Source organism: Talpa occidentalis, unplaced genomic scaffold (assembly GCF_014898055.3).
Source record: "Talpa occidentalis isolate TD23 unplaced genomic scaffold, MPIMG_talOcc4v2.1 talOcc4.13, whole genome shotgun sequence".
In the NCBI taxonomy this organism is placed as follows: domain Eukaryota; kingdom Metazoa; phylum Chordata; class Mammalia; order Eulipotyphla; family Talpidae; genus Talpa; species Talpa occidentalis.
Genome location: NW_023601322.1, coordinates 75080312 through 75095304, shown reverse-complemented (window position 1 = coordinate 75095304; position 14993 = coordinate 75080312). Strand labels below are relative to the sequence as shown.

At 37.3% G+C, this 14993-nt stretch overlaps 2 protein-coding genes across 3 annotated transcripts in view; both read right to left on the bottom strand.

Moving 5' to 3' along the window:
* Positions 1 to 14993, bottom strand: part of FNIP1 (folliculin interacting protein 1) — a 99601-nt gene that overhangs the window by 56262 nt on the left and 28346 nt on the right. For both annotated transcript variants that reach the window (XM_037509402.2, XM_037509404.2), the window contains exon 2: positions 9696 to 9822. In XM_037509402.2, the coding sequence (XP_037365299.1) occupies positions 9696 to 9822 (127 nt within the window). The remainder of the gene's footprint in view (positions 1 to 9695; positions 9823 to 14993) is intronic.
* The window catches only part of MEIKIN (meiotic kinetochore factor), a 99384-nt gene continuing 94172 nt past the window's right edge, over positions 9782 to 14993 (bottom strand). Inside the window, exon 13 of the mRNA XM_054694445.1 lies at positions 9782 to 9822. Within this exon, the coding sequence (XP_054550420.1) occupies positions 9782 to 9822 (41 nt within the window). The remainder of the gene's footprint in view (positions 9823 to 14993) is intronic.

Sequence of the window (14993 nt, the reverse complement as noted above, 5' to 3'; positions counted from 1 at the left end):
ACATGAAAGCACACAAATGTATGTGTACATATATACCCCATATCTCCTCTTCTCCCACTAACATCTCAGTTGTTCAATGTATTTCATGCCTCCTTCTCTACATTCATGACTTTTATTAACCAAACATTTTCCATTTGTATGGAAAATGGTCTAGTGAGAGGACAGGGCAGTCAGCAATCCACAAGTATGAAAACAGGGTTCTGTTTTCTATTTTACTTTCATTCCTAAGGGAAGTGATGCCATAGTTTATTTTTAGCCGACAAAAACAAACAATATCCCTTACTTATGTTAAGAAATAGAATATACAAGGGAATTCCAATAAACAAAGATAAACTAATGCCTATCCTACTACTAAAACTCTTTCAAAAAATTCAGAAAGGAATACTACCAAACACATTTTATTAGACAGACATCACACTGATCAAAACCAAACAAAAAAAAGAAAATTACAGACCAATCAATCTCCCTAATGAACACAGTAGCTAAAATCCTCAATAAAATCTTAACAAACGAAGTCCAACAATACATCAAAAGGATTATATACCATGACCACATGGGATTTATTCCAGGGACACAAAGATGGTTCAGCATCTCAAAACCAATTAATGCAATTCACCACATCAAATAAAAGAAAAATAAACTTTATGATCACTTCAATAGATGCCAAGACAGCATCTGATAAAGTTCAACATCCATTTATGATGAAGGCTCATGAAAAATTTCAGATGAAAGGAACATGTCTTAACATAATTAAAGCCATATATGGCAAACCCACAGCTAACATCATTCTAAATACTGAAGAACTGAAAGCTTTTCCACTAAGATCTAGGACAAGATAAGGATGTCCCTCTCACCACTGCTTTTTAATATAATACTAGAATTCCTAGCTAGAGCAATTAAGCATGAGAAAGACATAAAAGGAATCCAAACTGGGAATCAAGAAGCAAAGCTATCATTATTTGCTGATGATATGATGATATATATAAATATCTACAGAAAAACTAATTAAAATAATAAACCAGTTCAGTAGAGTAACCAGGTTACAAAATCAATACACAAAAATCAGTAACCTTCCTATACGTAAATCTGAAGAGAAAAATTTAAGAAAACACCCCGTTTACAATTGTACTCAAAAAAATTAAATACCTGGGAATAAATCTAACAAAGGAGGTGAAAGATCTATACAAGGAAAATTATAAAACAGTGTTAAAAGAAATAAAAAGAATTCACAAAGAAATGGAAAAACATTCCCTGCTCATGTATCAAAAGAAGCAGCATTATCAAAATGGCCATCTTACCAAAAACAATTTACAGTTTCAATGCAATTCCAATAAAACTCTCAATGGCATTCTTCAAAGAAATGAAAAAATATTGCTAAAGTTAATAGGGAATCACAAAAAACCCCAGAATCATCAAAGTTCTCCTGCTAAAGAGGGGAAGAATGGAGGTATTAGACTCCCAGATTTCAAACTATACAAAGTCATAATAATAAAAACAGCATGGTATGAAACAAAAACAGACACACAGAACAATGGAACTGAACTGAAAGTCCACATATAAAAATACATATATGGTGAACTAATCTATGAAAAAAGAACAAAGAATATACACTGAAACAAGGAAAGTCTCTTCAGTAAATGGTGCTCTGAAAACCGGACCGGCATTTCAAAACAATGAAACTACATCACTACCACACAACATACACAAAAATCAACTCAAAATGGACAAAGACTTGGAATAAAACCTGAAATCATAAAACATGTAAAAGAAAACACAGTAAAACACTCCATGACACAAGTGTCTGAAACATCTTGTAGGGCTTGTTTCCAGAAGCAAAGAAAATAAAGATTATAAACAGCTGGAACTACATCAGACTAAAAAGGTTCTGTACAGTAACCAAGACAAAGAGACACCCTATGGAATGGGAGAATATATCTGCACACCATAGATCTGATAAGGGACTGATGTCAAAGATCTACAAAGAGCTTACACAGCTCAACAAAAAAAAAAGCAAACAACCCAACCAAAAGCTGGGCAGAAGAGCTAAAAAGATATTTCTCTTAAACAGAAATGCAAATGGCCAACAGACATATGAAAAAGTTTTCAAAATCACTTATCAGAAAATGCAAATCAAAACCACATGAGAGGGCCTCCCCGGTGGTGCAGCGGTTGAGCGCTGGGTTGTGAGGCTGCCCGCGGCCTCTGCGGCGCCGGTTCGATCCCCGGCTGCTCCCCAGCCACCGGAGGAGGGTCCCACATGGCGCGCAGACCTCTCCTGCCGCCCACTGCCTGTTCTGCTCCCCGCTCTGGCTCTGGTGAATTCTCTCACCCTCCCGCGCTTCTGACTGTACCCAGTGCATGTATAAACAAACAAACAAACAAATAAATAAAACATGCCTCTATTAAAAAAAAAAAAAAAAAGATTGTGCTAAGGGAAAAAGTCAGAAGGAAAATGGTAACTATCGGATGGTTTCACTTATATGTGGAATATAGAGAAACCAACCAAAGAGTAAGGAAAAGACAAAACTTGCAACGCTGACCATAGATCTAAGGCATACAGCAGGGAAGGAGCAGTGAGAGGGGTCCAAATGGAATGGAAGAGCACAAAAAAAACTGTGATGATGAATTATAGGTGCTAAGGGGGCTGCAACTGAGGGAAGAAATAAAATACTTTTCATAAATTAGCAAAGATGCAAGAAAATAATTAATAAAAAATAATTAAAAAGAAATGTTATAAACATCACTGGGAAAAACCTGTAATTTTATAAACCATAATTTTTATTAATATTTTAACATTTTCAAACAATCCCAAATAAGTTACAAATTCAGTTTAAAGAATTTTCCGTGACCTGAATGCGAATAAGTTTCCCACCTGATACCCTATCAACTGAATATTTTAATGATATTTCCTTTCAAAAAAAGATTTCTTTATATATTCTCAATATAGCCAAAAATTTGGGAAATCATCACTGATGCATTATAACCACCTAAACCTTAGACTCCAATAAAATCTTAATAACATCCTATAAAGGAAAAGTATCTCCAGTTCACTATATTGAATTGCATTTATTTGTTTTATCTCTTTAGCCTCCTTCAGTATGGGAAGTTTCTCAGTCTCTGACTTGCATGACCTTGACATTTGTGAAGATTACAGGACAGTTATTTTGCAGATATTTCCTTATGCTAAGATTAAGCTTATATATCCAAGGATGTAGTATCACAGAATTACTGTGAAGAACTGTATTCTTCTCACTAAACCTTATCATTTGGCATGATTTTGAATTGTTCCACTGGTGATATTTTTGATACTGATGATCACTTACCAAGACTCTCCATTATAAACAAACATTTTTCCTCTTTGCATTTAATATTTTGGTCAGGGGAGATTATGAAATCATATGCTCTTTAAATGCTAAAAGTATGCTGTTTCTCAACGAACTCTCAAATTTATTAATTTATATCAATATAGTGTCATGGTTTCCTGTTTTAATCAACAGGTTATAATCTGCTACTATTATTTATTGTTATGCTAAAATTTTCCCAATCTGACCACTGAGAACCCCTTCAAGCTGGCTTCTATGTCCTGTGATATGTTCCCATTATTCACTAAGCTTTCAACACAGTAAGGTCCAGGCTAATCTTTTTCTTTCCTTGCCCCAGTACAAGGACCAGTCATTTCTCCAAGGAGACCTGGTTCCTCAGCAAAAGATGGAATTTAGAGGAGCTCTAAAAGGGAGATATTTCTCATTGCTTGTAGACCCTCTCCGTGGACAAAGCTACAATAGAATACACACATTTGTATCTACATTTATTGTGTTGATGCATATACATTGTGTATGCATAAATTCACACAACAATCTCCCATTCCAATCCATACCACAGAGCTCTAATTGTCTCCCTTTCCTTATTCAAACTACCTGACATTAAGAAAAACAGGATTCTCATTGTCCTTAACATATATGTTTTATCAACTCCCTTGCACGTAACTAGGCTATCATTTCCCTACCATTCCTCTCCCTGCATGGATGTTTTCCTTGGGCTCAGATACTCAGGATAGATGCTCTACTTATCCCACTTAGATGTTGCTATCTGGTGTCAGGCAAGACTTTCACCTGGACACATAATTGTATTCCATGTTGTAAAATTCTACATCACAAATGAAATTCAGATTGATAACTGGCACTTACACGGTATTTCTCAGTTTATAAAAGTCTTTCACATGCATTTTTTAAATATTAAGTTGTATATAAGCAATCCACTTAGGGGATTCAAGTCAAAACATTACAAAGAAATATACCTAAGGAAGTCTAGGCTCTACCTTCTTTGCCTACCCTATCTCCCACTCCACATATTCTTAATACACAATCATTTGACAAGTTTAGTGTTATCCTTCCAATATTCCTTTCAGCAAATTTAAGTTTAAAGCATAATGTTACCTTTCCACATCTCTAACAGGAAAGATAAGTAATCCAGGTCTGCCGTTCTTTAATTTTCTGCTAATACTATGGAGAATCTTCCCTTGAATTTTTAAAAATTATTCCCATTCTTTATTTTTTTTAAATATACACAGCTGCATAGTATTGATATTTCAGTGGGTAAATTCTACTATAGGGCCTCTCCGGTGGCGCAGCGGTTGAAGGTTGCAAAGCTGCCCACAGCCTCTGCAGTGCCGGTTCAATCCCCAGCCACTGGGCGAGGGTCCCACATGGCGCGCAGACCTCTCCTGCTGCCCACTGCTCCCCTCAGCAGTGTACTTAAGTCAGTCTGCCTGCTCTGCTTTCCGCTCTGGCTCTGGTGAATTCTCTTACCCTCTCACGCTTCTGACTGTAACCAGTGCTTGCATAAATAAATAAATCTTTAAAAAAAATACTACTACAGCTTATTTAAGCAGTCATCTGTTAATGACATTGCTCATGGAACTATGTGTGGTATCAAAACTTAAGTATACATCATATTTTTTGGTAGATATTGGTCAGATAACCCTCTATAGAAATTGTAACATTTCACTCTTTAACAGCAAAATATTGTCATTCAATGTTTGAGTTGTTGCTAATCTAAAAGGAAAGGACTAAAATCTCATAGTTTTCTTTTTTTTTTTTTCCAAATGAAGGTAAGATTCTGCTTTTGTCCTTTACCCAATTTCCCACCGGTGGTTCTCCTCTCTTGATTTCTAGGAACTCTTTTTATAGAAAGTTACCATTTATAAGAGTTTTCCCAGGATATCATTTGTATTTTAACTTTTCTTGAGGAGGTGGTGTTGTTTTGGATATTTGTTGTTTTTTCCTGCTTGTTTTTGTTTTTGGCCTTTTTTTTTTATACTCAAGTTTGTGAGGGGTTTTCCCTTAATTTATTGGCCAAACTTATCAGTTTTTCACTTTATGACTTCTGGGGTTCGTATATAGAAAGGTTGCCACTTTATAACAGGAATCCACTTTTTTAAATTGTTATAATTTTATTTTGTTACATCTAAATATCTGATACACTTGAAATATGAATTTAAATTTATTTTCCTTTCAAATGGTTGTCTCAATATCATTAATCATTTCCCTAATGATATATGATGCCTTTATCATAAACTAAATTACTATGTGTATTTAGATCTACTTCTGACCCCCTATTTTATCTATTTATTTGTAATAAGTCATTTACAGTATATTTTCAAATCTGAAAAGGCTAGTTTATCATCCTCACCCTTCTTTTTCAGTTTTCTAACCAATTACTGCTATTTTTTTTTCTATATGAACTTCAAAATTAACTATCTGGTACAGTTACTACCCCCACTTAAAAAAAATGGTATATTTATAGGGATAAGATTATTTTATAAAACAGCATAGAAAGAATGGACAATTTTATGATGTTGAATGTTCCTTAAGAACATCCTTTGCCTTTGTATTTGCTCAACTTTATGTACCTCAGTACACCTGAGGATTTAAATCACCTGAAGATTTAAATAGCTTATAACAGAGAAGAACAACAGGTATTTCAATGTGTTCTGTACTGTTAAAAGGGAACATATGAAGTCTTCATAGGAGCATTTGCAAGATTTTGATAATAAACTTCCTAACTATAACTAAAAAGGATCAAGATACAGTCATGAATCATTTAACAATGGAGATATGGGCCTCCCTGGTGGCACAGGTGGTTGAGCGCAGCACTGTGAAGCTATCTGCAGCTTCTGCAGTGCGGGTTCGATCCCGGCCGGCCACAGAGATACCCACATGGCACAGCAGATCTCTCCTATCTCGCCTACTGCTCCCCTCAGCAGTGTATTTCAATCAGTCTGCCTGTTCTGTTCCCCGCTCTGTCTCTGGTGAATCCTCTCACCCTCCCGCACATCTGGCCTGTACCCCAGGGTTCTTGTATAGAAAAAATAAATCTTAAAAAAAAAAAAATGGATATACATTCTGAGAAATAAACAGTTCTATTATTGTAGTAATGATACAGAGTACATGGTGATTTTTTTTTTTAAAGCTTTATTTATTTATACAAGCACTGGGTACAGTCAGAAGCGCGGAAGGGTGAGAGAATTCACCAGAGCCAGAGCGAGGAACAAAACAGGCAGACTGACGAAATACACTGCTGAGAGGAGCAGCGGGCACGGCAGGAGAGGTCTGTCGCGCCATGTGGGAGCCTTGCCAGTGGCCAGGGATCGAACCGGCACTGCAAAAGCTGCAGGCAGCTTCTCAGCCCAGCGCTCAACCACTGTGCCACCAGGGGAGGCCCTACATGGTGGTTTTTTTTCCAACCTTTTCATCCTTAGCAAAATCTTTTGAAGTCATGGAAGAAACTCTTTTTTTTTTTTTTTTAAAGAATTTTTTTTATAGAGGCATGTTTTTATTTATTTGTTTGTTTTTGTTTGTTTTTGTTTATACACGCACTGGGTACAGTCAGAAGCGTGGGAGGGTGAGAGAATTCACCAGAGCCAGAGCGGCGAGCAGAGCAGGCAGAAGGACCGAAGAACACTGCTGAGGGGAGCAGCGGGCGGCAGGAGAGGTCTGCGTGCCATGTGGGACCCTCCTCTGGTGGCCGGGGAGCAGCCGGGGATCGAACCGGCGCCGCAGAGGCTGCGGGCAGCTTCGCAACCCAGCGCTCAACCGCTGCGCCACCGGGGAGGCCCCATGGAAGAAACTCTTGAGTGTATTCTCCCAGATGCCAAACATAGACTCCTTAGTGACATCACCCAAAGCCCAAATAAGATTCTTGTTGCAGTCACCAATATTGTAATCCTTGTAGAATTGCATCAGTGTTCCTCAGTTGTAGTAATAGCCTGGGCCAAGTTGCTCTCAGGTAGTAGGTTTTAAAAAGCTGCTAGAACTTCTTGATCCATTGGTCAGATCAAAGAAGTGGTGTTTGGAGAGAGAAACACCACTTTAATAATGGAATCAAGATCACCAATAAAGGGATGTCTGGGAGCAATACCAACAATAAGCAAAATCTTGAAAGCATGTTTCTCCAAATAGCACTTCTCCATTTCAATGGCACAGCAATTCAGAAAGGAGTCTTGGAAGAGGGGCTGGGTCATTCATGACTTCTTATTGCTCCTGTGATACACTGGCAGTGTGTGCTTACTCATATGTCTAAAGACCTTGGATTTTTCACTCTGCCAGGTTACAAAGGGTTAACCTGCAATACTGCGCCCAAATAAGACTGTTATCCTGTCCTTAAAAGCCTTGAAATCTGGCACTGACTTGGCTTCCTTATGGAACAAAGTCCTTTCAGGTATCCATTTCCAGAATAGGGAGGTTTACCATAGCAAAGATTGGCTCTGGCAAGTAAGTAATTTTCCTCTACAATCAGCTTATCTAGATTCTAGAAAAATTTCTCAGCTGTCTTTACATCATTGCTCATAGGTTCACCACTCACTTTCACATTATGTAATAAATAATGATTCCTGCATCATTTAAACCACCCACAAGAAAAGCAGTAAATTCAACCCTGCAGTTGAGAAGAGTCTTTTCTTTCAACATTGCAAATGTTGGTCATGATGGTGCCAAAACGGAGATACCTGTATCTTTTCTTCAGTGCAGGTTATTGGAAGTTTCTCCATATCTGATATAGACCCTTTTCAAATTTTTGTCAATCTTCTTGCTTTCAATGAAGCAGATCCTTTAAGAGTTCCCACCACTTTGTTGTTATTCTTCAAGATGTTAGCAATGGTGAAATGGGGCATGCCTGACTAGTGAGCAATAACCATTACTGGTTTTCCATTTTCATAGCACTTAATCACTTTCAATTTTGTTTCCAAGTCACTCACTCAGTGTAGCCTATTTCTAGCCATATTAGCAGTGGACTTTGTATACTTAGGGCCACTATGAACAAAACAACTTGATATTAAATCAAACACAATAGGAAATTACGGTACCGAGACACAGGAGACGTTTGAGGCTGCTGCTGGCTTAAATGTTACAATATTTTAACAGCTAGATGATAGAAACTGGGATCACCACCATTTAGTGGTCTGTTGTAGACTGAATCATTATGCAGGACATGACGGTATGTGAGGCAGCATACACATGTAAGGGAGCATGCAGTTTAGAAATCAGCCAAATTGTCTGTTTTCTGTCCCCCCCCCCCACCTTTGTCTAATAAGAGACACTAAGAGTCACTCCTGCTTCATCTCTCTCCAACTTGATCTCCAGCTACTTTACATATTACTTCTTACCACTCCATCCAAAGCCTTCTTTCAGTTCCTTCAATTCACCAACTTTCTAATTACTTGTGTCCTGTGCTTACTAATCCTGCTACCAGGAACACTCATCCCTGATTCCATGCTTTTAATTTCTTCAGATCTCAGCCTGAATTTCACTTCCACACTTCCTAACTAACCTTATCCAAAATAATGAAAATTATGTTCCTTCCTGTCAAATTTCATAAGCATTCTGATTGTTTCCTTTACAGTATTTAATTACAATTTGGAATTTTTTTAATTAATTTTTTTTGTTCAAAGTCTACCTACCCTAAAAGGTTGTCTAACTGCAAGCACCATGAGGGCAGAGACTGCTTAATGTAGTATTTTGCAGTTACTTTTTTTTCATAAATAATACCTTAAGAATATCTTGTAATACCTTTTTCTTATCACATTGAAAAAGGATCTAGAGAATAGCTAAGACATCTAAAAACAAAGCATACTTTCTAGAAAATTGAGAAATGTGTTCATATTTAGAAAGACATTATATAACCTGGAAATCAAAGTAACTCAAAATGAATAGAGTACCTAATATATTCTGCAGTAGATGCTGAGGATGCAGTTGTAAATGAGACAACAGACTTATAGCAAAAATATCAAATTTTTGGAGCCTCCCTGGTGGCGTAGCAGGTTGAGCACAGCGCTGTGAAGCTGTCCACAGCCTCTGCAGCGCAGGTTCGTGGGTCTGATTCCCAACCAGGCAGGGAGATACCCACATGGCAAGGCAGACCCCTCCTGTCTTGACCACTGTTCCCCTCTGCAGTGTTTTTCAGTAGATCTGCCTGTTCTGCTCCCCACTCTGTCTCTGGTGAATTCTCTCACCCTCCTGTGCCTCTAGCCTGTGCCCCAGTTATTGTATAAATAAATCTTTAAGAAAAATCAAATTTTTCTAAGAATACAAATCTCAAAAGCAAGCTCTCAAAAGTGACCGAAATACCATAATTAAAATTTTACTCATTTTTTTCTTAATGTGACATTAAGTTTCAACCAAATCAATAATGATGCTCACCGATACTGATATGTCCTCATTTTTTCTCTTAACACTGGAGTCAAACAAGACATTTCTCCCTCGTCTTTCACAGTCTTGATAAACAATCAGTCGAATTTGGCTTGGATCAAACTCTGGCAAAGGCCAACTTTAAAAAAAAATAAAGACTCATTAGAGTTTTTGATAAGCATTCCACATAAATTCCTAGAACCAAAACACATATAATAAAATGCAAAGTAGTATTATTGTTAAAGAATAAAAGCAGATCTTTACATAAACTACCACCATTTAGTTCAGGGCTGACAACTCCCATGGTCATGGCATTTTATATTAAAAAGTAAAAATTAAAGCTGTGACAAGTATCACTCATTATACAAAAAAATGTAGTTATCCCATATGAATCTAAAATAGCTAACAATAAAAATATGCAAGTACATTTAACATAATGAAAATACATATTGATTTCATGGCATGTACCCAGATGGGATAAGGTTAACACAAATTTTAAAAACTTTTGTTATTGTTTAATATGGAATTGTAAAAACAGAAAAAGTTTTCAATTTTAATAGTAGCAGAGAAGTGCTTATAAAACAATAACCAGTTGACAAAAGTGATTAATAACTATGATGGACATTCTCAAATAAAACTGATGTGAATAAAAGCTGGCACAATCTCTCTAGAGACCTTTTAAAATATGTAATAGACAAAATCTAATCAAACTGTAGTTAAACCCCAGCAATTCTATTTCAGAGAAGTTTATCATTATATAATAATGTTCATGGCAGCACTATTAGTAACAGTCAAAACTGGAAACCCAAAGTTCATCAACAGAATAGATAAATACATTATGGTATATTCAGACTACAGAATACTATACAACAAACACAATGAATGAATTATACACAAAAACATGAATGGCTTATGAACAGAAGAAATCAGACAATGACACACACACAAATTACTCTATTTTTCCATTCATTTTGAGGCTTAAATCAGGCAAAGTTTTGTCAAGTGACACATATTTGCACTTTAAAACTATACAAAAATGTATGAGCACTATTAGTCTGGTTGACTGAACACACTACAACTGACAGGACAGAAATAGGAAATAGGAGCTAAGAAATGGGAGCTGTTTGTTGTTGGTTAAATCAGACTGAACAGTCAATTCCTCACAGTGCATCAGTCACGTTTCTTGTTTGGGTTCTATCATTTCTTTAAGAGAATCTTAACTCTAACCTTATCATATGAGATGGTCCACATGTTGAAACTTGCAACATAAAATCTCTTCATCCCAAATTCTTGAGGATTAATACAACTTCAGTTTTCTTCTGTCTAATTCTTAGCAAATGTCTGTTAGGAATTGATGAAAGACTTAAGCTAAACAAGAGACTGACTCTTTAGACCACCCTGATTTGCATGGACTGAACTGCCTGTATTAAATGGTGCTTTTATGGTATGCAAAGGAAGGTATAAAAGAACAAATAGACTTAGAATGATAATCAGAAAGGGATCGCATGAAAATCAAGAAAGATTTGCATTTTAGAGAGAAAGAGGAAATCCATGGCAGTCACCAAAAAGCATCCAGTATCTTTAGTGGATGTCATGGTGACCATGGCAAGGACAATTCTAAAGAACAGTAAGTATAGGGTTCAGTCTGCCAAAGACTGAGGAATGAACGACAGCGGAGAAAATTGTGAGTTTAAGACAACAGTCAAGAGAAGAGAAAAAGAAAAGGAATCATGAACTAGAAAGATACTTAAGATATTAAAAGAATGCATTTGAACATGTTTACATATTAATGACAGAGAATGTAAAGTGGAAAGGAGATAGTGATTGAAAATTTAGGCCTCTCATGAAGTGAAGGATAAGATATAGTATACAGATGAAAGAATTAGTCTCAAATAGAAGAGAGGATAATCCCTACACTAGAATGGAAAGAAAAGTTGAACATGGAAATGAAAGATTTGTAGATATGAAGACAAAATGTTCAGGGAATTTATGCCTAAGAGTCCTATTTTCTTTGAAAAATATGTCAAGAGAAATGAATGAAAGGTAATAAAATATAGGGAAAGTATAGAGTTTTAAAAAAAAAAGAAGAAGAAGAACAGTGGTTGTGGGAAAATAAATTGACTAGAAAACAGGTTTACTGGGAAATGCTGGAAGTGTACATAAGATTAAAGTCTATGAATATGTACAGGCCACAAACTACAGTTAGTTCATTTTCTCTAATAAACACTCATGTGCTTGAATTTGGATCAGATTGGGCCAAGTTTAAAGATTTTGATCAGCAAATGGGACAAAAGGAAACAGAGGCCTGGAGATGGGAGAAGACTGATAGGAATACAGTGGAAATGATGGACAGCAGAATCTAAGCTAGGTAAGGAAGACAGAATTATTGAGGTTAATAAATTCAAACAAAATGAAGGAACTGTGGCCAAAATGCTGAAACAACAGGGGTACAGTGGGGAAAATAAGGAATAGGATTTATAATCATAGGGTTTAACAAATTAAACTCCGATATTAGAGTTTAAGATAATTAGAGGTAGAACATTCATCCAAACCCCTCTGGTCTCCAAGATACCCAAAGAATAAAATCCAAATTCCTCTGCTTAGATTTAAAGCTCTTCATAGTCTGGCATGAGCTGCCTTTCCAGAATTACTTCATGTTACCCATGACATCATCACTGTTCCTCTCAAAGGTGCCAAGACATACCAGACTATTTCACAGTCCCCTGCCTTAGTACAGGCTACTTCTTTAACCTGAAATATCCTGCACCACCTTTGCAAACTTCTACTCATACTTAAAGATCTAACTCAAATATCACTATCTTGTAAGTCTTTATTAATTCCTCCAGATAGAGTTAGCTTCTGACTTCTGGGATTCCATCTACTTTAGATTATCATTCTAAAACCATTTCCCACCTGTACTATAATTTATCTGTTTATATACATGTCTGAGTTCCCTGATGGCAAAGCTTATTCATTTGAATCTATAGTTCCAAGCACCGCAAGTGAATTAATACTGCATATCCCTGAGTAAGGTAACATCATAGGCACTAAATAAACATTTCATGCGCACATGAATTGAACCATCACATTCCACAATCTAAAATCTGCAGAAAGATGTCCAAAAGAAGGGTGGGGGGAAAAAAAGAGTCTGGATCTCAGGAGAAAGGTTAAAACTAGGATTCTAGGCACAGGAGTACTGACCAAAAAACTGGCAGTGCTACCATTCAGAAAGAACATATTAACCAAAAATAGGTGAAGTATCAATAAGCTAGAATTTTAGGAAATAACAACAGCGTAAGAATAGAGAGAAGAGAAAGCCATGGCAAAATGCTATTTTACAAGTCAAGCAAGGTAAAGAAGAAGAAAGGAATAGTATATAGTGCCAATCAATGGCTGCAAAAAGACCAAAATTTATAGACTACAAGTGTCCATGGGATTTACAAAACTGGTGGTTCTGGTATTTAACCAGTGGTTCTCTTACTAGAACCATTTCAGTGGAAATAGGGTTTGGGGTGAGAGTAGTCATATAGCATTAATAATTGATTAAAGTGAAGGAGATGAGAAAGCAAGATTATAACTATTTAATATACACTACATGAAGAGGTGTCCCTGTAAAAGGGGAGAAACAAACAGTGTTATCATATAACTGACCATCCAAACTGGAAAGTTCTGAAAGCTAAAGGGGGCCCTACACCACAGAAGTAAACAGATTATCTTGGGTAACTAAAAAACCATGCTCATCCCAGACAGGTAGAAGAATGGATAAGGAAAAAAATGTGAGTCTGTGTGTGAGTGCAAGTGCGTGCGCACGCATGTGTGATTTTTCACAGATATATTCTATTTTTTATATGTAAAAGGAAAAGGCATATACTTAAAGATGCATATTTGTAATTGGTAGGAAGGAATCAGAGAAAGAGTCTAAAATTAAACAGAGAGGCCTGTTGGACTAAGATCCTGGACAATTCAGGACACAGAATCCCAGGCAAAGGTAATGAACTGTACAACGCACTTAATGAAGCAGGAAACAAATCTACAAGTGAAAATAACTGCAGGCAGGTTTTTAGGCTGGAGAGAAGATACTAAATGTTTACATTTGACCATTTCTGGTTTTTCTGTTAGAAGTTAAGCATGTATATATGATGTATGAGGTGGGTGAGGTGAATTGGGGTGTAGAGTTTGACAGCTAAAGATCCGGCAAAGTCATCAAAAGAAAATGGGGGAAGTCACTAGCCCAAGTAAAGCAAAAGACTGTCAGGCCATATTGAGGATTCAGCTGAGTTGAAAACCATAAATCTGTGATAGGACTAATTTCCTATATATTTTTTTAAGATTTATTTTTCATTTATACAATAGCTGGGGTACAGGCCAGAGGCGCAGGAGGGTGAAAGGATTCACCACAGACAGAGTGGGGAGCAGAACAGGCAGAGAGACTGAAAGCACTGCTGAGGGGAGCAGCGGGCAAGACAGGAGAGGTATGCCACGCCATGTGGGAATCTCCCTGGCCAGCCAGGAATCGAACCCGTGCTGCACAGGCTGTTGGCTCAACCCACTGCGCCACGGCGGAGGCCCTAATTTCCTATATTCCCACAAGGAAGTTTAGATATGGAAGGACAAAGGTAAACAACGGATTTAATAGGAGAATACTTGCAATGGAGAAATACGGCAAGGCTGTTTAGAGTGATATCAAGAAAGAAGGTTTGGACTTACTAAAAGAGGAAAAGTGTCATCAAGGGAGCTGACTGAACAGGAGAAAAGGAAAGCAAAACGAAAAAAAAGTAGTCTAAATGAAGTGAAAAAACAAACTGAGTAAGGATATGAAAGATCAAAGGATATGAAGTTGTGATCAGAATGAGATCTCACAAAGAGGGCAGAGTTAGCTAATAATTATACTCAAAGTAAAGCCAAGAAGAACAGATCAAGGTAGAGTGCAAAAGGAGGAGGTGAGGCCAGAATGTTAGATGGGTGGGCTGCCCAAGAATATGATACAAAGTGATCAGGAAAGAGAGACTATCAACTAAATATACAAGCTCTTGAACAATACTGGGGAGCAGGGCCTCCCCTGGTGGCGCAGCAGTTGAACGCTGGGCTGCGAAGCTGCCGGTAGACTCTGCAGCGCCGGTTCGATCCCCTGCCACCTGCAAGGGTCCCACATGGCGCGACAGATCTCTCCTGCTGTGCCCGCTGCTCCCCTCAGCAGTGTATTTCGTCAGTCTGCCTGTTCTGTTCCCCGCTCTGGCTCTGGTGAATTCTCTCACCCTCCCGCGCTTCTAACTGTACCCAGTGCTTGTATAAATAAATAAATAAATCTTT